Genomic DNA, 23,286 nt, shown 5'->3' with positions numbered 1-23,286 from the left:
ATATGGTTTAAAATCTGAACATTTTAGTCCATTTAGACGAGATTGGGCGAGTTCAGAGTGGTATGGCCATAGACTTTAGCAGTTCATTTAGATGCATTCTGTCTTAATGCCAGCCTTTTCCGAGTGTTTTTATTTTAGCATGTGTGATGGACAAACAGTTTTCTCTTTGGGGATGATTTATGTTTAATTCAGAGATTTAGATTTTGAGTAGGGATGGTAACTATGCCAGCTTGTCTGCTTATAAGGAGGCTGGGGCTCCTAGCTATTGGGTGTCTTAGCCAAGGTCACATTGTGTTTGCCAAGGTCACTCTGGTCCCCATTGAGCTGAGGACCTGGGCTCTGTGCCCACGGTTAACGTTTACCATGCTGGGTAACCCATTGAACAAGAAGGGTCTGGGCATTAAAGAATAAGAGGTAAAGGCATTTTAAGATAGAAGTAAAGACAGTTAACATTTTCGAGTACCTATTTGCTATGAATATTTCCAAATATTTGGCAAATTTTATGGTTTGTAGTTTTAAAAATTAAAAAAAAACTATATTTGAATAATATTTAGAAATCTCCAGTTTTTTAATAAATGTATCCAAAAAAAATCAGACTTTACAAATCTGAGCAGGTCAGCAGATGAACTCTGTGTCTTGCTCTTTTTTCTGTCTGCTGTATTTGAGGATTTATGTCTATCTTTTTAAACCCTGGGAAGGTTACATTATGTCCCCTGCAAGGGCCATGTGGGGACTTGGAGTGTGAGTGCTATCTAGTGTATAGACCCCACTTGCGTTCCTTCCTTTTGATGAAGAGCCCTGTGGGCCAGTTACAGTTTCACAGTATGTGCTTTGATGTTACCCCACCGAGGGGAGACGCGTGGGGTTCGCTCCCTGCAGACCCAGTGAGGGTGAGGCTGAAGCTGAGTTTTACTTGTGACTTCAGGGAGACTCAGTGACACCCCATCAGACAATAGGAAATTTAAAAAATGTAGCCTTACCTGTAAAATGCAACTGGTGGAGCCCGAGGAGCTAGTTAGGGAGTTTAAATGCTCCAGAAGGCCATGGGCTGCTTTTGAAGCATCGCAAATAGATCAGACAGCTCCTTGACAGGTCAGCTCAGGGCAAACATATCTTTTAGAGAAAGTTCTTTGCCCAATCTTTCTACTAAAAGTAACTCCATGGACACATAACAAAGATGTATTTTAAATTAATTAATCCTGATTTAGAAAAATCAGTACTTTATGGAAGTTATAATGGGGAATGATGTCATTTAAGTTGACGTGTTTTTCATGTGATTCCTCTAACCAGCCATGTGCCCTCTCTTTTTATGTATGAAAGGGCTTTCAGCCAATATTTGAGGGATCTTCCTCATGTGTCCCTATGATAATGATGAAGTATAACCACTGATGTCAGTCTGGCTTCCCGTTTTGAATATCTTTTTTTTTTTTTTTTTTACAGAGGCAGAGATAGACAGGGACAGACAGACAGGAACGGAGAGAGATGAGAAGCATCAATCATCAGTTTCTCGTTGCGCGTTGCGACTTCTTAGTTGTTCATTGATTGCTTTCTCATACGTGCCTTGACCGTGGGCCTTCAGCAGACCGAGTAACCCCCTGCTGGAGCCAGCGACCTTGGGTCCAAGCTGGTGAGCTCTTTGCTCAAGCCAGATGAGCCCGCGCTCAATTGGCGACCTCGGGGTCTCGAACCTGGGTCCTTCCGCATCCCAGTCCGATGCTCTATCCACTGCGCCACCACCTGGTCAGGCCCGTTTTGAATATCTTGATTCACCAGGCGTGAAGCCCATGCAGTGGAGCATTTGCAGTCCTTAGGGCCCCAACATCCGTGGCCCTTAATCCCTGCCCTAGTCTTGTGGGAGTCTGGGGCACTCGCTTCATGTCTCATCTCCCTGGAAGTGGTCCAGATGTGCCCCAGAGTCAGGAGTAGAACCTGTGACTTGTCACAGAGTTCTCAGTAGCTCCAGAGTTCTTGGAGCCCACGGAACCAAACACACAGCATCGTTGGGCAATAGAATGGAATGTTGGAAGAAAGCAGTGAGGAGGGTCTGGGGCTGTGTGTGGGGGGGTGGGGTTCTCATTGAGGAGGAAGGTGTCTACAGAGCCCCATTAAACTTTGTCATCCCTTCCTAAAGAACAACAGTTAAATGAGAACATGATAACATTGGCTCATAGACCCCATTAAGTCATCCATATGAAAGAGGGAGGAATGGAGAAAGAGACAGAAGAGGAGGAGGAAGAGGTAAGGGGAGAGAGGAAGCAGCTCTAGGGAGGGAAGTGAGTCGACTTTTTGAATTTTGGACCTGGTTTTAATTTTTTTGTTTGTTTTAATTTTTAATGGTGTTTCTTCCTACTATTTCTTCCTTCTTGGAATAATACTTACTATACATTCCTTTTCATACCACAAAGTGACTTAAAATTCAGATGGGGAGACCTGAAAAGTTTATCAATCTATTTTGTCTCTGAAAATTAATACACACTGCCTGACTTGTGGTGGCGCAGTGGATAAAGCGTCGACCTGGAAACACTGAGGTCGCTGGTTCGAAACCCTGGACCTGCTTGGTCAAGGCACATATGGGAGTTGATGCTTCCTGCCCCTCCTCCTCCTCTCTCTTTCTATCCCTCTCTCTCTCCTCTCTAAAATGAATAAATAAAAAAATATAAAAAAAGGTTCTAAAAAAATTAATACAGACTAATTAAATTATTGTTAATAGCATAGTTTTAATTTTATTCTTTTTTGTGTTTTTTATTTTTAAAATTTTATTTTTCAATTACAGTTTTCATTCAGTATTACTTTGTATTTGTTTCAGGTGTATGTCATCGTGGTTAGACATTCATATACTTTACAAAGTGGTTCCCCCAGTATTTCCAGTCCCCACCTGGCACCATACATAGTTATGATATCATTGACTGTACTCCCTGTATTGTACTTTACATCTCCATGATGTCATTTTTATTCTTTACTTTTCCCCCTTTGGGATAAAAATAATGTAAATATTTTTATCATTAGTATCTTTATTATTTAAGATTCTTAATTTAATTAAATATTTATTAAGAACTTGCTGTCATTTCAATGTACTTTTGTGCATTTTTTTTTTTTTGACAAGGACAGAGTCAGCTAGAGGGACAAATAGGGACAGACAGGCAGGAAGGAGAGAGATGAGAAGCATCAATCTTTTGTTGCAGACCTGTGGTGGCGCAGTGGGATAAAGCGTCGACCTGGAACGCTGAGGTCGCCGGTTCAAAACCCTGGGCTTGCCTGGTCAAGGCACATATGGGAGTTGATGCTTCCTGCTCCTCCCCTTTCTCTCTCTCTCTCTCTCTCTCTCACCCTCTCCTCTAAAAATCAATTAAAAAAAAAACTTTGCTGAATCTTTTGTTGCAGCACCTTAGTTGTTCACTGATTGCTTTCTCATATGTGCCTTGACTGTGGGGCTACAGCAGAGCAAATGATCCCTTGCTCAAGCTAGTGACCTTGGGCTCAAGCCAGTCATGTCTGTGATTCCCATGCTTGAGCCGGCAACCCCGCGCTCAAGCTGGTAAGCCTGCGCTCAGGCCAGATGAGTCTGTGCTCAAGCCGGGGACTTTGGGGTTTCGAACCGGGGTCCTCTGCATCTCAGTCCAATGCTCTATCCACTGTGCCACTGCCTGGTCAGGCACTTTCATGCATTTTTATACTCAGAATATGACCAAGTTAACCAATTATCATGAAAATTGTTCAGAAAAGGTTTGATAGTGAATACAGCACCCCTACCCCCTTTCCTCACTTCTCTATTTTCATGACCAGGGTCCTCTATCCACCTGGGGGCAGGCTCTCCACTCAGCAAGGAGCAGGCCTGGGGTGGGGGTGGGAACTATCCTTGTATCCACAAGGTCTTCCAGGGAATCGTTCACCTAACAGGGTTAACCCATTTGCTAAATTGCAAAATGACACTGCTCAAGGTAAGGAGCATCCGTCTCAAGACAAGGGTTCTCAGCCAGCCAGTCAGCTGAGGTTATTTGCTAAGAGTCTGTGAAGTTCACAGTACTGTGTTAGATTATAAAGTGGATTCAAAAGGAGTATGATAGCTCTTGACTCTACCCAGAAAGTCAAGATAAGCTCTTGGAAAAGGTAGCATTTTGAGGCAATGTATGATCAGTAGCCAGGTGTGGTAAGTTAAACATTGACTTTAGTACGCCCAAGGGAGCAGCTCCTCAAGGTTGTTTGGCCCCAGCATGGGGAGGGCAGTGCAAAGGCAGCTAGCTGCCTTCCAGGGAAGAACTACCCGTGGAGGCTTCTCTGTGAGCAAAGCCCAGTGCCACAGCATGCGCTTTCCTGTCTTATGTTCCTTAAACTGGAAGGACTCTGGAAGCTTCTCTGGCTACATATATTTCAGCTGGAGTCCACATGGTGTGCCTACCCAATTCTAGGTGGTTTAAGGGAATCCAGTTTATGGTAATCATTGGGGAAATGAAAACCAGCACCAAGAGTACCGGGAAGTTGATGGTGATTATGGGGAAGCAGATAGACCAGAGGTAGAAAATTCTAGTTATGTGATGAATATATGCGGGCATACTTAGTGCCAGGCTAAGACTAGCACTAGGAGGGAGGCTAGACTATCAGTTCACTGCAGATCAAGTGTCAGACCTGGGTGTCCTCTTGGGAACCCACAGAGGACAGGAGCTCTCCAAGGCCGTGGCAGGAAGGGGTAGAATTTGAGCTGGGTGTTGGGACCTAGTGAGTCAGAGGAAAAGGAAGCGTTGGTCCCTGGGTATATGTATTAGAGGTATGAGCAGACAGTCTCTTTTTGACTTTTGGTATTTCATCCCCCAGGTAGAGCCTCATCATTTCCTCAAGAAGCTGGGAAACTGTATTTGCAGCTATCCAGGGAGAGAGAGTATATTGTCACTATTAATATCAAAGTATACTTTTAAACAATTAGAAATATGACTCTCATAAAGATATAACATTTTACTTAGCCCATCAAGACGGACACCAATGAGATGGTAAACAGATTCAAAGTGTATTTGAGCAACTAGGTATTTATAGGCTTGAGAAAGAAGAATGTTCTATTAAGATTGCTAGGCTGGACATGAAACTGGGCAATATAACTACAACCTTTGCGGTTTTACACCATTCAGAAATCTACACATTAACCTGTAACCTCACTGCCTCTGGGTTCTAATCTGATATTAAGTAGCAAAGTCAAACATAAGTACGTTCGTTCTCCTAGAGAATGAAACCATTCTTGGAGGGCTGTTCCAGCAATGCCTCAGTGTGGCGTAAGGGGGTACGCCGCCCCCTTCTTTCTCACTCCTTTCCACTCCTGCCAGCGGCCACAGCTCCAAGCTTTGGATAGTTTTATTAACACTTAAAAACTACTTTGAGGCCCTGGCCGGTTGGCTCAGCGGTAGAGCGTCGGCCTGGCGTGCGGGGGACCCGGGTTCGATTCCCGGCCAGGGCACATAGGAGAAGCGCCCATTTGCTTCTCCACCCCCACCCCCTCTTTCCTCTCTGTCTCTCTCTTCCCCTCCCGCAGCCAAGGCGGGAGAAATGGAGCAGAAATGGCCCGGGTGCTGGGGATGGCTCCTTGGCCTCTGCCCCAGGTGCTAGAGTGGCTCTGGTTGCAGCAGAGCAACGGCCCGGAGGGGCAGAGCATCGACCCCTGGTGGGCAGAGCCTCGCCCCTGGTGGGCGTGCCGGGTGGATCCCGGTGGGGCGCATGCGGGAGTCTGTCTGACTGTCTCTCCCCGTTTCCAGCTTCAGAAAAATACAAAAACAAACAAACAAACAAAAAAACTACTTTGGAATTAAAGAAATCTGAGAGTGAATTATAATTCCTTCACTTTTGCCAGTTGTGTAACATTCGGCAAGTCATTACCTGCCCCTGGATTTACTTGCTGTAAATTGGGAGGAGCAAAGGAGATAGCTTTTGTAAGGGTACTGTACATAATAGGAAATCAGTAAATCTTAGTTCTGCTCTTTACCTTTCCTCTTTTTTTTTTTTTTTTTTTTAAGAGAGAGGGATAGATAGGGACAGAGAGGAACGGAGAGAGAAACATCAATTATCAGTTTTTTGTTGCGACACCTTAGTTGTTCATTGATTGCTTTCTCATATATGCCTTGACTGTGGGGCTACAGCAGACCGAGTAACCCCTTGCTCAAGCCAGTGACCTTGGGTCTGAGCTGGTGAGCTTTGCTCAAACCAGGTGAGCCCGCGCTCAAGCTGGTGACCTCGGGGTCTCGAACCTGGGTCCTCCGCATCCCAGTCCAACGCTTTATCCACTGCGCCACCACCTGGTCAGGCTCTTTCCTCTTTTTAAAATGAACAAACAATTTCACCTTTCATCTGGTCTTCATAGACAGAGTCGTCTCTCCCTCCCTGTTCCTCCTTCCCGTTCGTCTTTCCTCATCTCCAGTTGGTTAGACTAATGTCCTAGACCTCCAGGGATTTTCTGCATTACTATTTAATTTTCATATAAATAAAAAACAGTAGACTTGAACATCTTTTTTTTTTTCTTTCCATTTTTCTGAAGCTGGAAACAGGGAGAGACAGTCAGACAGACTCCCGCATGCGCCCGACTGGGATCTACCCGGCACGCCCACCATGGGGCGACGCTTTGCCCACCAGGGGGCAATGCTCTGCCCATCCTGGGCGTCACCATGTTGCGACCAGAGCCACTCTAGCGCCTGAGGCAGAGGCCACAGAGCCATCCCCAGCGCCCGGGCCATCTTTGCTCCAATGGAGCCTTGGCTGCGGGAGGGGAAGAGAGAGACAGAGAGGAAAGCGCGGCGGAGGGTGGAGAAGCAAATGGGCGCTTCTCCTGTGTGCCCTTGAACATTTTTTTTTTTTTAAATTTTTTATTTATTCATTTTAGAGAGGAGAGGGAGAGACAGAGAGAGAGAGAGAAAGAGACAGAGAGAGAGAGAGAGAGAAAGGGAGGAGGAGCTGGAAGCATCAACTCCCATATGTGCCTTGACCAGGCAAGCCCAGGGTTTCGAACCGGCGACCTCAGCATTTCCAGGTCAACGCTTTATCCACTGCGCCACCACAGGTCAGGCGAACATCTTTTAATTAAAAAAATTTCTTAGCTTTATTGCAATAATTAATATAAAACATTGTATAGTTAAAGGTGTATCACATCATGGTTTGAGATATGTATTACAAAATGATTAACATGATAGGGTTAACACATCCATCACCTCACATATTTATAGCTTTTCTTTTTTTGTGGTGAGTTTTTAATTAATTAATTAATTTATTTTTTACAGAGACAGTGAGTCAGAGAGAGGGACAGACAGGGTCAGACAGGAACGGAGAGAGATGAGAAGCATCAATCATTAGTTTTTCATTGCGCGTTGCAACACCTTAGTTGTTCATTGATTGTTTTCTCATATGTGCCTTGACCGTGGGCCTTCAGCAGACCGAGTAACCCCTTGCTGGAGCCAGTGACCTTGGGTTCAAGCTGGTGGGTGCTCAAGCTGGCGAGCTCTGGGTCTTGAACCTGGGTCCTCTGCATCCCAGTCCGACGCTCTATCCACTGCGCCACCGCCTGGTCAGGCGAGTTTTTTTTTTTTTAAGAGAGAAAGAGAGAAGGAGGGAGGGAGAGAGGTAGAGAGACAGAAAGGGAGAGAGATGAGCAGCGTCAACTTGTAGTTGCAGCACTTCAGTTGTTCAGAGAGAGAGAGAGACAGAGAGACAGAGAGACAGAGACAGACAGGAAGGGAGAGAGATGAGAAGCATGAATTATTTGTTGTGGCACCTTAGTTAAAAGGCGAAAGATTTATGCGATCTGAAGAGAAACGAGAGCATGCACCTTAGTTGTTCGTTGATTGACCCCTTACTCAAGCCAGCAATCTTGGGCTTCAAGCCAGCCATCTTTGGACTCAAGCCAGCAACCATGGGGTCATGTCTATGATCCATGCTCAAGCCAGCGACCCTGTGCTCAAGTCAGATGAGCCTGTGTTCAAGCCAACGACCCTAAGGTTTTTCACCTGGGTCCTCTGTGCTCCAGTCTGACACTCTGTCCACCGTGCCACAGCCTGGTCAGGCTCATTGATTGCTTCTCATACATGCCTTGACCAGGGGACTCCAGCCAAGCCAGTGACCCCTTGAGCAAGCCAGTGACCTTGGGCTCAAGCCAGCAACCATAGGGTCATATCTATGATCCCACATTCAATCTGATGACCCTGGGGTTTCAAATGTAGGTTTCTCAGAATCCCAGGTCGATGCTCTATTCACTATGCCACCACCTGGTCAGGCTGTGGTGAGAACTTTTAAGATCTACTCTTAGTAACTTTCAAATACATAATGCAGTGTTGTTGGCTATGGTCACCACCTTGTATAGTATGCTTTATTTAGAGAACCTTCTGCATATGAAAAAATGGAGAGCTATTACCTAATTAATTAAAAATGATTTCTTACTTGATAATCGTATTTTTTTCTGAGGGTAGTGATGGATTTATTTCTTGTTTAAGTGTAAATGTCAGTCTGGTCTTCTTTTAAGTGGAGAGCTGGCTTCCTAAGTTGTCCTTTCTGAAGTCCACTCAGTATTCAGTGTCTGCTGTGTGCCCTGCTCTGGGATGAGGTTTGCAAGGAGGGGGACGGATGCACAGAAGCCTTTTGAGCCTGTTCTTCACATTGCTCCTTACTTGGTCAAGGTCCCCGGAGTGGGATTAATAGTGATATCGGAAGGATTGTGAGCAGGTGTCTGGTATAGGCAGCTGATCATCACAGCCGGATTTGGGTTTCGGGAAGACGGACTCTCCTCTTCTCCACACCCTTTGTACAAGAACCTCTGTGCTGGCATGTGGGTCACTAACATGTGATTCAAAAAGGCAAAGCTGTGACATCAAGAGCATCTTCAGACTTTTGATTTGGAGAAAAGATTCTTTTTTACTTAGACATTTTTATAGAGGCCAGAGAAGCATCTTTTTATTTTTGGCTTAGGATCGTTTACTTCAGGACTGGTTCACTTCTCTGCTGGCAGATACTTGATGAGCTTCTGATGTTGCTACAGGAAAGTGGGGTTAAGACAGAACTACCTGCTTCCCTTGCAGAACATAGTATTAATGTAGATGAATACTATGGGGTCAGGTATCCCCCATTCTCAATTCTGTTTGGCCACCATTTGTCATGTTATTTTTTCTTTTTAGTATTTATACAAATTTTTCCTGTCATGCCTAAATGCAAAATGCAGTGTAGTTTAAACATTGTTCAAACTTAATGGCCACCCAAGGGAAAACTTCTGTATCCCTATTTCCTCATTTCTACATCGTCGCTCTCAATAAGGTGGTAAGATCAGTGCCCTGACAGTCTATGCTCAATTTACTCATTCACTAGGCAACATATATTCATTGTGCACAACTCTGTGTCAAGCCCTGGCAAGTTTTCTTTGAACACGATAAATAAGAACCTGCCCTGATGGAGACAGATTGTAGCCAAGTAAACAAGATGATTAGGGATTATGATAAGGTTATGAATGAAATAAATCAGATGATGAAAAACTGTAAGTAAAACTGCTATTTATTTATTTATTTATTTATTTATTTATTTATTTATTTTTTAAGTGAGAGAGAGAGCGGGACAGACAGGCAGGAAGGGAGAGAGATGAGAAGCAACAATTCTTTGTCGTGGCACCTTAGTTGTTCATTGATTGCTTTCTCATATGCGCCTTGACCTGGGGCCTCTAGCTGAACCAGTGACCCCTTGCTAACCCAGTGACCTTGGGCTCAAGCCAGCAGCCATGAGGTCATGCCTATGATTCCATGCTTAAGCTGGCGACTGCGCTCAAGCTGGTGAGCCCGCACTCAAGCCAGCGACCTTGAGGTTTCTAACCTGGGTCCTCTGCATCCCAGGCTGATGCTCTATCCACTGTGCTATCTTACCTGGCCAGGCTAAACTGCTACTTTTAATAATTTTAATTAGGGTTGTCAGAGCCAGTCCTTGAGGAGGTGGCTTTTTGAGCTGAAAGCAGAAGGAGGGAGTGAGTCAGCCACAGGAAAGGGATGAGTGAGGAGCGTTCTATGAAAGAGAACAATTTGGAGAGGTGTGGGATGAATTTGGCTTGTTCAAGGAACAGAAGGTCAGACCTGTGTCTGACATGGAGTGAGGAAGGGGCAGGTGGGTGGAGAGGTGGGTTTCCTAGGTCATGGGAAGGAGTGTGGGTTTATTTTCAGTGCAGTGGAAAGATCTTAGGAATTGATATAAAGCAGTGGATGGTATGTGCTTATTCAAAGAAGAGAAAGAAAAGAATAACCATGGCTGTTGTGTGAAGAATTGAATGAATGGTATCAGCGTGGGTGTAGGGCAACTGGTGCAATCCCTGTGTTTGGTTGTGGTGAAGGTGGGAGGGACGGACAGAAGGATGCCCTGACGAGTGGACCAGGTTATGGTGGCTTCCAAATACCAGGATGAAGAACTTCGATTTGATTTTTGCAGCTATGGGGGAACTCTGTGTATGTTTGAATTATGAGTGTGTGTATGATTTTGAGTTTATGTGTGAGATTGTGGGTGTGTCTCAGTGTGTATGAGTATGGGGTACATGTATGGATTTGTGAGTAGATGTAAGTATGCATTTGAGTTTTTCTCTTGCAGCTTTTGAACAGGCCATTGGCATGTTCCTTAAGGCTGTCCTATGTCAGGTTTACAGATTAAACTACGGGAAAGGCTGGTGGCAGTAAGACTAGCTAGGTGGTTATTGAAGTCAGGTGTGAAATAAAGGCCCGGAGGATGCTAACTTGGCTAGCTTTTGGAGAAAGAGAAGACTGAAGTGGGTAAATCCTGTTTTTTGTTTTATCCTCTATCTGGGATGAATGAGACAGAGGAGTGAAAGATAACTCTGTTAAAGAAGTCACAGTCTTTTAGATAACCCCACTTTGATTGCTAGCCAAGTATTTTACCAGTCTTTTTTTTTTTTTTTCTGAAGCTGGAAACAGGGAGAGACAGTCAGACAGACTCCCGCATGCGCCCGACCGGGATCCACCCGGCACGCCCACCATGGGGCGACGCTCTGCCCACCAGGGGGCGATGCTCTGCCCATCCTGGGCGTCGCCATGTTGCGACCAGAGCCACTCTAGCGCTTGGGGCCGAGGCCAAGGAGCCAACCCCAGCGCCCGGGCCATCTTTGCTCCAATGGAGCCTTGGCTGCGGGAGGGGAAGAGAGAGACAGAGAGGAAAGCGCGGCGGAGGGGTGGAGAAGCAAATGGGCGCTTCTCCTGTGTGCCCCGGCAGGGAATCGAACCCGGGTTACCAGTCTTAATTAAAAACATTTCTCCCCATTGATTTAAGCGAAAGAGAGAGAAAGGAAGGAAGGGGGGGGGGAAGAGGTAAAAAGGAAGAGGGAGGGAAGAGAGAGAGAGGAATAGAGAGAGGGAGAACCATCAACTTGTTCCACGTGGTTGTTCCATTTAGTTGTGCACTGCTTAATTGCTTCTCATACGTGCCCTTACCAGGATCGAACCTTGGTGCTCTGGTACGATGTTTTATCTACTAAACCACCTGGCCAGGGCCAGTTTTAATGATTTAAAAAAAATTAAGCCTCACTTAAATTCATATGCTTGATTTCTCTGAAAGACATTTCTTTAGTGAGAGTTGGGTGATTCTACTGCATCCCACCCAAACTGCCCTGCCCTGCACACACACTCACACTCACACTCACATTCGTGTTTACCTTTCACACTCCTTATTCTCGAGGAACTTACTGTATTTTTTGTTCCCCCTCAGGACGTTTTTGAAGATGCCTTGGAAATCATCTCTTCGTAAGTAGTAACATAATAAAAAGTGTGTAGTAAATAAAAATTGATGGCTTTCTTATGGAAGATGTAAATATTTCATTTTTGTTTTTTTGAGATTAGTGACCACTGTCAAAAGGAAGTCACTTTTCTGTTATTCAAGAGTTAGGATATGATTGTGCTTAAGAAAGGCTCTATCTAAGGTTACTATCAAATATATTTTTGATTATTATTCCTTATGACATTAACTAAACTAAAATAAAAGACAGTTGTCCAGCAGATTAAATTTTGTTTGTAGCTAGCCCTTTTACAGGTTTCCCCCACTATCTGAAAGTAGAGATTTCCTGTGAGCTTTCCGTAAGCCAAAATGGCAGAAAACAAAGTAGTTACCACTAATTTATGTTGGAAAACATTTTGAGCATGCCCAGACCCCCAGAATAATCTACCAGTTCATACGAAATAACAGATAAATATACTAAACACCAAAATAACTCTGATAGATAGTAAGAGAAGGAACGTACAGAATGAATCCCAGACACAGCTCAATGCTGAGAGGCCGAGTGTGGTTCCCGGGGAAGAAGCTCGCTGGGGCTGCTCTGGGTGCTGTGGGCGCATGCCGCCCCTGGAAGGGCTCGCTGGGGCTGCTCTAGGTGCCGTGGGCGCATGCCGCCTCTGGGAGGGCTCGCTGGGGCTGCTCCGGGTGCCGTGGGCGCATGCCGCCTCTGGAAGGGCTCGCTGGGGCTGCTCCGGGTGCCGTGGGCGCATGCCGCCTCTGGGAGGGCTCGCTGGGGCTGCTCCGGGTGCCGTGGGCGCATGCCGCCTCTGGGAGGGCTCGCTGGGGCTGCTCCGGGTGCCGTGGGCGCATGCCGCCTCTGGGAGGGCTCGCTGGGGCTGCTCCGGGTGCCGTGGGCGCATGCCGCCTCTGGGAGGGCTCGCTGGGGCTGCTCCGGGTGCCGTGGGCGCATGCCGCCTCTGGGAGGGCTCGCTGGGGCTGCTCCGGGTGCCGTGGGCGCATGCCGCCTCTGGGAGGGCTCGCTTGGGCTGCTCCGGGTGCCGTGGGCGCATGCCGCCTCTGGGAGGGCTCGCTGGGGCTGCTCCGGGTGCCGTGGGCGCATGCCGCCTCTGGGAGGGCTCGCTGGGGCTGCTCCGGGTGCCGTGGGCGCATGCTGCCTCTGGAAGGGCTCGCTGCAGAACAGACACTGAATGCTATTTCACTCTGCCTTTTTTTTTTTTTTTTTTTGCATTTTTCTGAAGCTGGAAACAGGGAGAGACAGTCAGACAGACTCCCGCATGTGCCCGACCGGGATCCACCCGGCACGCCCACCAGGGGGCGACGCTCTGCCCATCCTGGGCGTCGCCATGTTGCGACCCTCCTGGGTGTCGCCATGTTGCGACCAGAGCCACTCTAGCGCCTGGGGCAGAGGCCACAGAGCCATCCCCAGCGCCCGGGCCATCTTTGCTCCAATGGAGCCTTGGCTGCGGGAGGGGAAGAGAGAGACAGAGAGGAAGGCGCGAGGGGTGGAGAAGCAAATGGGCGCTTCTCCTATGTGCCCTGGCCGGGAATCGAACCCGGGTCCTCCGCACGCTAGGCCGACGCTCTACCGCTGAGCCAACCGGCCAGGGCCTCTGCCTTTTTTTTTAAAAAGTGAAAATTCTCTTCTTTCTTTTCCATTAGTGAAAACAATACTTTTGTACAAGTGAAGTGGTGTAAGGTGAACTTTTGAAAAGCAGGAAGATTCCTGTACATCCTGCTCATATTTACTTACATGATTCACTTCATATTGTAGTTTTTTGCTTTTGGTTCTCACTTAATTTTATTATAAGCATTTTCCATAAGCCTACACAGTTTTGTAATGTTTTTAAATGACATATTAGGTGAGATGGAGTATCACAAGTATTTACGCATTTCTCCATTGTTACTGGTTTAAAACTTAAAACTAAGTAATGAATATTTTTTCATGTGTAGAGCTTTGTCATGTTTTTGAATTATTACCAAAGATTAGCTTTATAGATGTAGAATTACTGGATTAAATGCGATGAATATTTGTATCATTTTTTATATATTCTATCTCAAATTGCCTTTCTCAGGCTACCATAAAAAAATATCACAGACTGTGCTGCTTAAACAACAGAAATTTATGTTCTCAGCTATCTGGAGGCTTGAAGTCTGACTCAGAGTGCTATCTTGGTCACGTTCTGGTGAGAGCACTGTTTTTGGCTTGCAGACGGCTACTGTTGGGAAAAAGGGAAAGAGATGTGAGAGAGAGGGGGAGAAAACACACTAGCTCTCTGGTATCTCTTCTTATAAGGGCATTAATCCCATCAAAAGGGCCGATTCTCAGGGTCTCATCTAAACCTAATTATCTCCCAAAGTCCTCTCTAACTACCATCGCATTGGGGGTTAGGGCTCCAACATGTGAATTTGGGGGCACACAGTTCAGTCCACAGCACTATCAGAAGAGTTGTTTTTTTTTGTTGTTTTTTTTTGTATTTTTCTGAAGCTGGAAACGGGGAGAGATAGTCAGACTCCCGCATGTGCCCGACTGGGATCCACCCGGCACGCCCACCAGGGGCGATGCTCTGCCCACCAGAGGGCGATGCTCTGCCCCGCCGGGGCGTCGCTCTGCCATGACCAGAGCCACTCTAGCGCCTGGGGCAGAGGCCAAGGAGCCATCCCCGGCATCCGGGCCATCTTTGCTCCAGTGGAGCCTCGGCTGCGGGAGGGGATGAGAGAGACAGAGAGGAAGGGGGGGGGGGTGGAGAAGCAAATGGACGCTTCTCCTATGTGCCCTGGCTGGTAATTGAACCCGGGTCCCCCGCACGCCAGGCCGACGCTGTACCGCTGAGCCAACTGGCCAGGGCCAGAAGAGTTTTTATCAATTTACGTGACTATAGTACTGTATAAGTGAAGTGGCTTAAGATGTAGTGTTAGCATCACTGGGTATTATTTGAAGTTTTGCTGCTTAAATGATAGATACCTAATTGACTTAGTTTTAAAATATTTTGTTTATTATCATTGTTTGTTTAGTACATTGCTTTTCCTTTTGTATCAGTACTATTCTTCTTTCCTCTGTTAACTTTCTTCTCAATGTTTTGCATATATTTATGAAGTGTAAAATATATATACACTTTAATATTTTGTCATAATTGTTACAAGTATTTTCCCTTAATTGCTATTTTTTTTTTTTTTTTTTTTCATTTTTCTGAAGCTGGAAACAGGGAGAGACAGTCAGACAGACTCCCGCATGCGCCCGACCGGGATCCACCCGGCCCGCCCACTAGGGGCGGTGCTCTGCCCCCCAGGGGGCGATGCTCTGCCCATCCTGGGCGTCGCCATATTGCGACCAGAGCCACTCTAGCGCCTGAGGCAGAGGCCACAGAGCCATGCCCAGCGCCCGGGCCATCTCTGCTCCAATGGAGCCTTGGCTGCCAGAGGGGAAGAGAGAGACAGAGAGGAAAGCGCGGTGGAGGGGTGGAGAAGCAAATGGGCGCTTCTCCTGTGTGCTCTGGCCGGGAATCGAACCCGGGTCCTCCGCACGCTAGGCCAATGCTCTACCGCTGAGCCAACCGGCCAGGGCCAATTGCTATTTTTCTGTATGTTAGATTTCCAAATTTTTATATTGTCTGAAAGTTATAATGTTTATATTGTTGACTGTTTATGTGATTTAAAAAACTTAATTGTGATTAATATAAAAAATAACCATTTTATTTTGGAACAGTTTCAGACTTTCAGAATGAGCTTCTGTAGACCCCTCACTGGTTTTTCCTATTACTAACTTTTTACATTAGCATGGTACATTTGTCACAATTAATAATCCAATATGGGCCCTGGCTGGTTGGCTCAGTGGGTAGACCTTTGGCCTGGTGTGCGAATGTCCTGGGTTTGATCCCCGTCAGGGCACACATGATAAGTGACCATCTGCTTCTTTTTCCCTCCTTCTCCCCCTTCTCTCCCTCTTCTCCCTCCTATAGCCAATGGCTCAATTGATTTGAGCACTGACCGGGGCACTAAAAATAGCTCAGCTGATTTGGGCATGGGCCCCCGATGGGGATTGCCAGGTAGATCCTGGTTGGGGTACATGTGGGAGTCTGCCTCAGTGTCTCCCCTCCTCTCATTAAAAATAATCAAATATGTCTGCATTATTATTTATAAAGTCCATACTTTATTCAATTTCTTCAGTTTTTACCCAGTGTCCTTTTCTGTCCCATCATCTCCTTCAAGGTACCACATTGCATTTAGTCACTGTGTTTCCGTAGGCCTTCTTGGTTGTGACCATTTTTCAGACTCCCCTAGTTTTTTTTATGACTTTGACAGTTTTGAGTAGTGCTGGTCAGTTATTTTGCAGAATGTGCCTCAATTAGGGTTTTTCTGTTTTTTCTGATGATTAGACTGAGGTCCTATGTCTGGGGAGAAAGACCACAGATATAAAGTGCCATGCTCATCACATCATGGCAAAGGCATATGTTATCAGTGTGGCTTAGTAGGATATTAAACTTGACCACCTAGCTAGACATGGTGTTTGTTAGGTTTCTTCTCTGTAAAGATTCTCTTTCCCCCGCCCTTCCCTGTTCATACTGTCCTCTTTGGAAAATAACCTGTTTATATGACATTGTTTTTAAAAAGGCACTGTTAAGGTTCTTTCACTCTGGTGGCAGGAACTGAGCCTGGGCGGTAACGGGAGACGCCATCTAGAAGGGAGAGAAGGATCCAGCTGTGGGGCTGGTGTTTGGGGCTCACCCACAGAGGCACTGCTGTTCCAGCAGGGGCTAGGACACGAGACACTCACCGGAAAGGGGTTCAGGCCTAAGGGATGAAAACGGGTCAGACTGTAAGTGATGTGACCAGGGGAAGCACACATTGTCACGTGTGTTTCTCTCAGTTTTTACTGGCTGTGCTGGACTAACAGTGACATTAACTTTGTGTTTATAAGGCACGGTCAGCTATTTTTAACATGTATTCATTTTTTAAGAAATCAAGTCATAGAGTAACAGACTAACAAAACTCTGAACTTGACATCTAGTTTCCGGTTTCACATGTAAGGGATTTGGAAGTTGCCACTCTGTTCTAGCCAGTGAGAAGCTGAGCTGACTGGAAAATCCACAACTCAGTCTGGATCCATAAGAAGAGGGAGGCCTGACCACGTGGTGGCGCAGCGGATAGAGCATCAGACTGGGACGCGGAGGACCCAGGTTTGAGACCCCAAGGTCGCTGGCTTAAGCTCAGGGTCATCTGGCTTGAGCAAGGGGTCACTGGGTCCTCTGTAGCCACTCCCCTAACCCCCATCAAGGCACATGTGAGAAAACAATCAATGAACAAACTAAGGTGCTGTGATGAAAAATTGATGCTTCTCATCTCTCTCCCTTCTGGTCTGTCTGGTCCCTATCTGTCCCTCTCTCTGACTCTCTGTCACAAAAAAGGGGGGGAGAGGATATCAGGGCTGGAGAGAAGGGTGAGAACAGGGAGTCACTGCTCTAGAAACTGCCACAGGAACCAGTGCTGGGGTCGGATACCTGACCTGCGACTGATGGATTGTTGAAGGCTCAGTGTGGGCAACTCGGAGAGTTAAAAACCTCAGGGGGAGCCTGGCCTGTGGTGGCACAGTGGATAAAGCGTCAACCTAGAACACTGAGGTTGCTGGTTCGAGACCCTGGGCTTGCCTGGTCAAGGTACATATGGGAGTTGATGCTTCCTGCTCCTTCCCCCTTCTGTCTCTCTCTTTCCTCTCTAAAATGAATAAATAAAACTTTAAAAAAACCTCAGGGGGACATAAGGAGACATAGTCACGGCGCAGAGGGTGTGCCTGTAGTATCGTGAAATTTACCTTCAGGAGTTTGCCCAGATTTCCATTTGAAGCATAGGAGAAAACTCTCCTCAGGCTTCCAGTAGGGGAAGTAAAAAGGAACCACTTTGAAATATGATAGAATATACTGTTCTTTAAAAAAAATTTTTTTTTATTTAGTTGGAGGAGGGGAGGCAGAGACAGACTTGGGCATGTGCCCTGACTGGGATCCACGAGGCAAGCCCACTAGGGGGCGATGCTCTGCCCATCTGGGGCCCTTGCTCCGTTGCAACCGGAGCTGTTTTTTAGCACCTGAGGTGGAGGCCAAGGAGCCATCCTCAGCGCCTGGGGCCAACTTGCTCTAATTGAGCCATGGCTGCAGGAGGGGAAGAGAGGAGAGAAGGAGGGAGAGACGGAGAGAGGGAGAGAGAGTATGTGAGAGAGATGGAGAAGCAGATGGGTGCTTCTCCTCTGTGCCCTGACCGGGAATTGAACTGGGACATCCACATGCTGGCTGACGCTCTACCACTGAGCCAACCAGCCAAGGCTAGAGTATACTGTTCTTAACAAGGCTTGTTCTCAGAGGAAACTAGTTAATGAGAATCTAACCAGCTGGGGTATTATCAGAGCCTAACGGACTTGGGTAAGAGAAATAACCAACTTCAGCTCACTGTAGCCATCTTGCCCACCAATGGGAGGAGAGAAAAACTGACAATTAACGTAGTTCACAGTCCAGAGGCGTCAGATCACTAAATGACTGAGACCTAATCGTAGGACTTTAGAACACTTTCTTCACCCCCCACCCCCCACTTCATTACTACGGACTACAGGCCTATTTATAGTAGTTTTCTTTCCTCTGTACATCATGTCCAGCTAGCAAGAAAAACTAAATGGTATACCACAAGGGAAGAAATACAATTTGAAGAGACAGTGCAAATATCCAAACCAGATATGGGAAGAGTTTGGAATTTCCAGACTGGGAATTTAAAACAACTTTGAGTAATGTGGTGAGGGGTCTAATTAATAATGTGGACAGCATTCAGGGACAGACGGGCAATGTAAACAGCGAGATGGAAACCCTAAGAGAGAAGCAAAAAGAAATGCTAGAGGTAAAAATAACACTGTTAACACAAATAAAGAATGCCTTCCTTTGGTGAGCTTATTAGTAGACTGACCATGGCTGAGGAAAGAATCTCTAAGCTAGAGGACGTATCAATAAACTCTTCCAACACTGAAAAGCAGAGAGAACCAAGACTGAAGAAACAGAGTAGAATATCTACAGTGGGACAACTGCAGTAACTGTAATATGTGTGTAATAGGACCACTGGGAGGAGAGGACAGAGAAAGGAACAGAAGAAATATTTGAAACACTAATGACTGAAAATTTCTCCAATTAATGTCAGGTTAAAAAAAATCATAGCTATTATAGCTCCAGGAAGTTCAGAAAACAAGCAGGATAAGTGTTAAAAAAAAAACTATATATCAGCATATCATGTTCAGGCTACAAAAAATAAAAATAAAAAATAAAAATAAAAAAAATCCTGAAAGAAACCATGGGGAAAAAACCTCAGTTTACCTGTAGGAGAGTGAAGTTAAGAATTACATCCAAGGCCTGACCATGGTGGCACAGTGCATAGAGCATCGACCTGGCACACTGAGGTCCCAGGTTCAGAACCGTGTGGTTGCTGCCTTGAGCCCAAAGGTCACTGGCTTGAAGCCTAAGGTCATTGGCTTGACTGAAGGTTCCGCCTCTCATCAAGGCACATATGAGAAGCAATTAATGAACAACTAAGGTACTGCAACAACAAGTTGATGCTTCTCATCTCTCTCCTTCCTGTCTGTCTGTCTCTCAAAAAAAAAAAAAGTTACATCGAACTCCTCAGAAACCAAGCAGAAGGGAACAGGGGTCTCAAACTCAACTCAGCATGTGGGCTGCAGAGCAAGATCACAGCCGTTCGGCTCTAGGTCTACAAAAGGCAACTGTTATGCAACACTTTTCTCACTGCAGTTGAAAACAAAAAAAAAATCAGTACAAAATTGTTCGGCGGGCCGCGAGTTTGAGACCCCTGGAGTAGAGGGAAATATTTATATTTAAAGTACTGAGAAACAAAATAAAACAAACACCAACTTAGAATTCTGTAGTCAAATTATTCAGGTGAACAAAAATTGAGGGAATTTGTTGCAAGTACACATGCCTTGGAAGAAATACTTTAAAAAGTTCTTTTTTTTTTTTTTTTTACAGTCAGAGAGAGGGATAGATAGGGACAGACAGATAGGAATGGAGAGATGAAAAGCATCAATCATCAGTTTTTTGTTGTGACACCTTAGTTCATTGATTGCTTTCTCATATGTGCCTTGACCGCGGGCCTTCAGCAGACCGAGTAACCCCTTGCTTGAGCCAGCGACCTTGGGTTCAAGCTGGTGAGCTTTTTGCTCAAACCAGATGAGCCCACGCTCAAGCTGGCAACCTTGGGGTCTCAAACCTGCGTCCTCCGCATGCCAGTCCGACGCTCTATCCACTGTACCATCGCCTGGTCAGGCTAAAAAGTTCTTTAGAGAGAAGGTAAATAATATCAGTCAGAAGTTTGGATCCAATAAAGAAAGGAAGACCATCAAAGAGGGAATAAATGAGGCCCTGGCCATTTGGCTCAGTGGTAGAATGTGGGCCCGGCATGTAGGAGTCCGGGGTTTGATTCCTGGTCAGGGCACACAGGAGAAGCGACCATCTGCTTCTCCACACCTCTTCCTCCTTCCTCACTTTCTCTCTCTCTCTCTCTGCTCCTCTCCTGCAGCCATTGCTAGAATGGTTCAAGCAAGTTGGCCCCGGGTGCTGAGGATGGCTCCATAGCCTCTCCTCAGGTGCTGAAATACTCGGTTGCCAAGCAACAGAGCAGCTACACCAGATGGGCAGAACTTCGCTCTGTAAAGGCTTGCCCGGTATATCCCATTCAGGGTGCATGCGTGTCTCTCTGCTTCCCGGCCTCTCATTTAATTAAAAGAAAAGGGAATAAATGAAAGTAAAATAAAGTCTTTTTCTTATTCTTAATTTAACAAATAACAGTTTGTTCAAAATAATAATACCAACAATTAAACCAGTCATATATGCATCTTATATGTATATGTCTGTTTATATATTAATTAAATGAATGACAGCAATGATGCTAGGAATGGGAAGGAGGAATTAGGATTATTTTGCTATTACAGTGTAACCACACTGTGAAGTGGCAATATACATATATTTGAAATTGGTTTTGGATTAGTTGTACGTGTGCATTTTAAACTGGGGCAACCACTATAAAAGGTAAAAAAGATGAATATCACTGATATACTAAGTGAGGGGAGAAAATGGAATCATATAAAATGCTCAGTTAAAATCACAAAAGGCCGGAAAAGAGTGGAAAACAAAAATAGGAACAAAGAACAACAGCAACAAATAGAAACTTGTAATCCAAATGTATCAATAATCACTCTGAATGTCAGTGGTCTAAATGTGCCAATTGAAAGACAGACTGTGAGTGGATCAAAAACACCACCCAACTATACGTTGTCTCTAAGGAACTTACTTTAAATATAAATATACATATAGATTAACAGTAAATGAGTGGAGAAAAATACACCCTGCTAACACTAATCAAAAGAAAGCAGGAGGTAAACTCTATTAACTTCAGAGAGCAGAATTCCAAGTAAAAAAAGTTATCAGGGATAAAGGAGGACATTACCTAATGATGGAAGGAACAGTTCTCCAAGAGGAAACAGTTCTTGGTGTGTATGTGTCTAACAGCAGAGCGTCAGACTACATGAGACAAAAACTGATAGAACTACCAGAAGAAATTGATGAACCTGTTATCATTCCTGGTGACCTCAACACAGCTCTCAGAAATGGTCGGATCCAGCAGGGAGAAAATCAGTAAAGGACAGAGTTGAATTAAAAAACAAACTAACTCCTGAACTTGACCCAACTGAAGTTAATTTAGATGCCTTTCTCATGCAAATCCTAAACTTGCTAACCCACTTTTCTAATATCATTTGCCAAATCTGTGAAAGAATTTTTTTTTTTTTTTTGTATTTTTCTGAAGCTGGAAACGGGGAGAGACAGTCAGACAGACTCCCGCATGCGCCCGACCGGGATCCACCCGGCAAGCCTACCAGGGGCGAAGCTCTGCCCACCAGGGGGCGATGCTCTGCCCCTCTGGGATGTCGCTCTGTCTCGACCAGAGCCACTCCAGAGCCTGGGGCAGAGGCCAAGGAGCCATCCCCAGCGCCCGGGCCATCTTTGCTCCAATGGAGCCTTGGCTGCGGGAGGGGAAGAGAGAGACAGAGAGGAAGGAGAGGGGGAGGGGGTGGAGAAGCAGATGGGCCCTTCTCCTGTGTGCCCTGGCTGGGAATCGAACCCGGGACTTCTGCACGCCAGGCCGACGCTCTACCACTGTGCCAACTGGCCAGGGCTATGTGAAAGAAAATTTATGTATGATATCTCCTTTATCAAATGATTTCATTAAAACAATAACACTCCTTCTGGACTTCCTATTTTGTTCCTTTGATCTATCTGTCTATGTTTGCACAGAAACAATTGGAGTATATTTCCCCATGTATAAGACACTTCCATGTTAAGAGGCACCTTAATTTTGGGGCCCAAAATTTGAAAAAAAAATTATTACATAAAGTTATTGGGCCCTGGCCGGTTTGCTCAATGATAGAGTGTCGGCCTGGCGTGCAGGAGTCCCGGGTTCGATTTCTGGCTAGGGTACACAGGAGAAGCGCCCATCTGCTTCTCCACCCGTCCCCCTCTCCTTCCTTTCTGTCTCTCTCTTCCCCTCCCGCAGCCAAGTCTCCATTGGAGCAAAGTTTGCCCGGGCGCTGAGGAGGGCTCTGTGGCCCCTGCCTCAGGCGCTAGAGTGGCTCTGGTTGTGGCAGAGCGATGCCCCAGATGGGCAGAGCATCCCCCCTGGTGGGCATGCCGGGTGGATCCGGGTCCGGCGTATGCGGGAGTCTGTCTGACTGCCTCCACGTTTCCAACTTAAGCAAAATACAAAAAATTAAAAAAAAAACAAAACGTTATTGAACTCAAGTTTTTTTCTTTGTTTGTTTGTTTTTTCTGTGACTGAGACAGAGTGAGAGACAGATAGGGAAAGACAGGAAGGGAGAGAGATGAGAAGTATCAATTTTTCGTTCTTTTGGCTCCTTAGTTCATTGATTGTTTTCTCTTATGTTCCTTGACTCGGGGTGGGTGGGGGTTACAGCAGAGTGAGTCACCTCTTGCTCAAGCCAGTGACCTTTGGGCTCAAGCCAGCAACCATGGGGTCATGTCTATGATCGCACGCTCAAGCCAGTGACCCTACGCTTAAGCTGGATGGGCCTGCTCTCAAGGTGGTGACCTCGGGGCTTCGAACCTGGGTCCTTTGTATCCCAGTCTGATGCTTTATCCGCTGTGCCACTGCCTGTTCAGGCGAACTCAAGTTTTATTCATCATAAAATTCATACAATTCCTTATCACTGTCAAATGCAAGTAAAAAAAAAAAAAACTACAACCACTGTATAACACGCACCCAGTTTTTAGACCTCAAGTTTTTTGAAAAAATGTGCATCTTATACATGAGGAAATACGGTACTCTGTTCAGTGGTTTTAGGTGAACAGTATTAAAAAGTGGCTCCTGTGGTGGAGATGTTTTTGATTCGTGGCTATCAGAAACGCTTCTTTAACTTGAAAATGCAGAATTCTTGTGTCCTGGCTACTTTTAGTCTAATGTCAACCATGTCACAGTTTTTCTCATTCTGAAAACTATCATTAACGCTCTGTC

At 45.8% G+C, this 23,286-nt stretch overlaps 1 protein-coding gene across 2 annotated transcripts in view; it reads left to right on the top strand.

Annotated features, from left to right (window-relative positions):
• TTC39B (tetratricopeptide repeat domain 39B) overlaps nt 1-23,286 on the top strand; it is a 175,083-nt gene that overhangs the window by 29,523 nt on the left and 122,274 nt on the right. For both annotated transcript variants that reach the window (XM_066257285.1, XM_066257283.1), the window contains exon 2: nt 11,701-11,735. In XM_066257285.1, the coding sequence (XP_066113382.1) occupies nt 11,701-11,735 (35 nt within the window). The remainder of the gene's footprint in view (nt 1-11,700; nt 11,736-23,286) is intronic.

This window comes from Saccopteryx bilineata, chromosome 2 (assembly GCF_036850765.1).
Source record: "Saccopteryx bilineata isolate mSacBil1 chromosome 2, mSacBil1_pri_phased_curated, whole genome shotgun sequence".
Lineage (NCBI taxonomy): Eukaryota > Metazoa > Chordata > Mammalia > Chiroptera > Emballonuridae > Saccopteryx > Saccopteryx bilineata.
The sequence above is the reverse complement of the archived record's forward strand: the minus strand, read 5'-3'. Positions and strand labels throughout refer to the sequence as shown.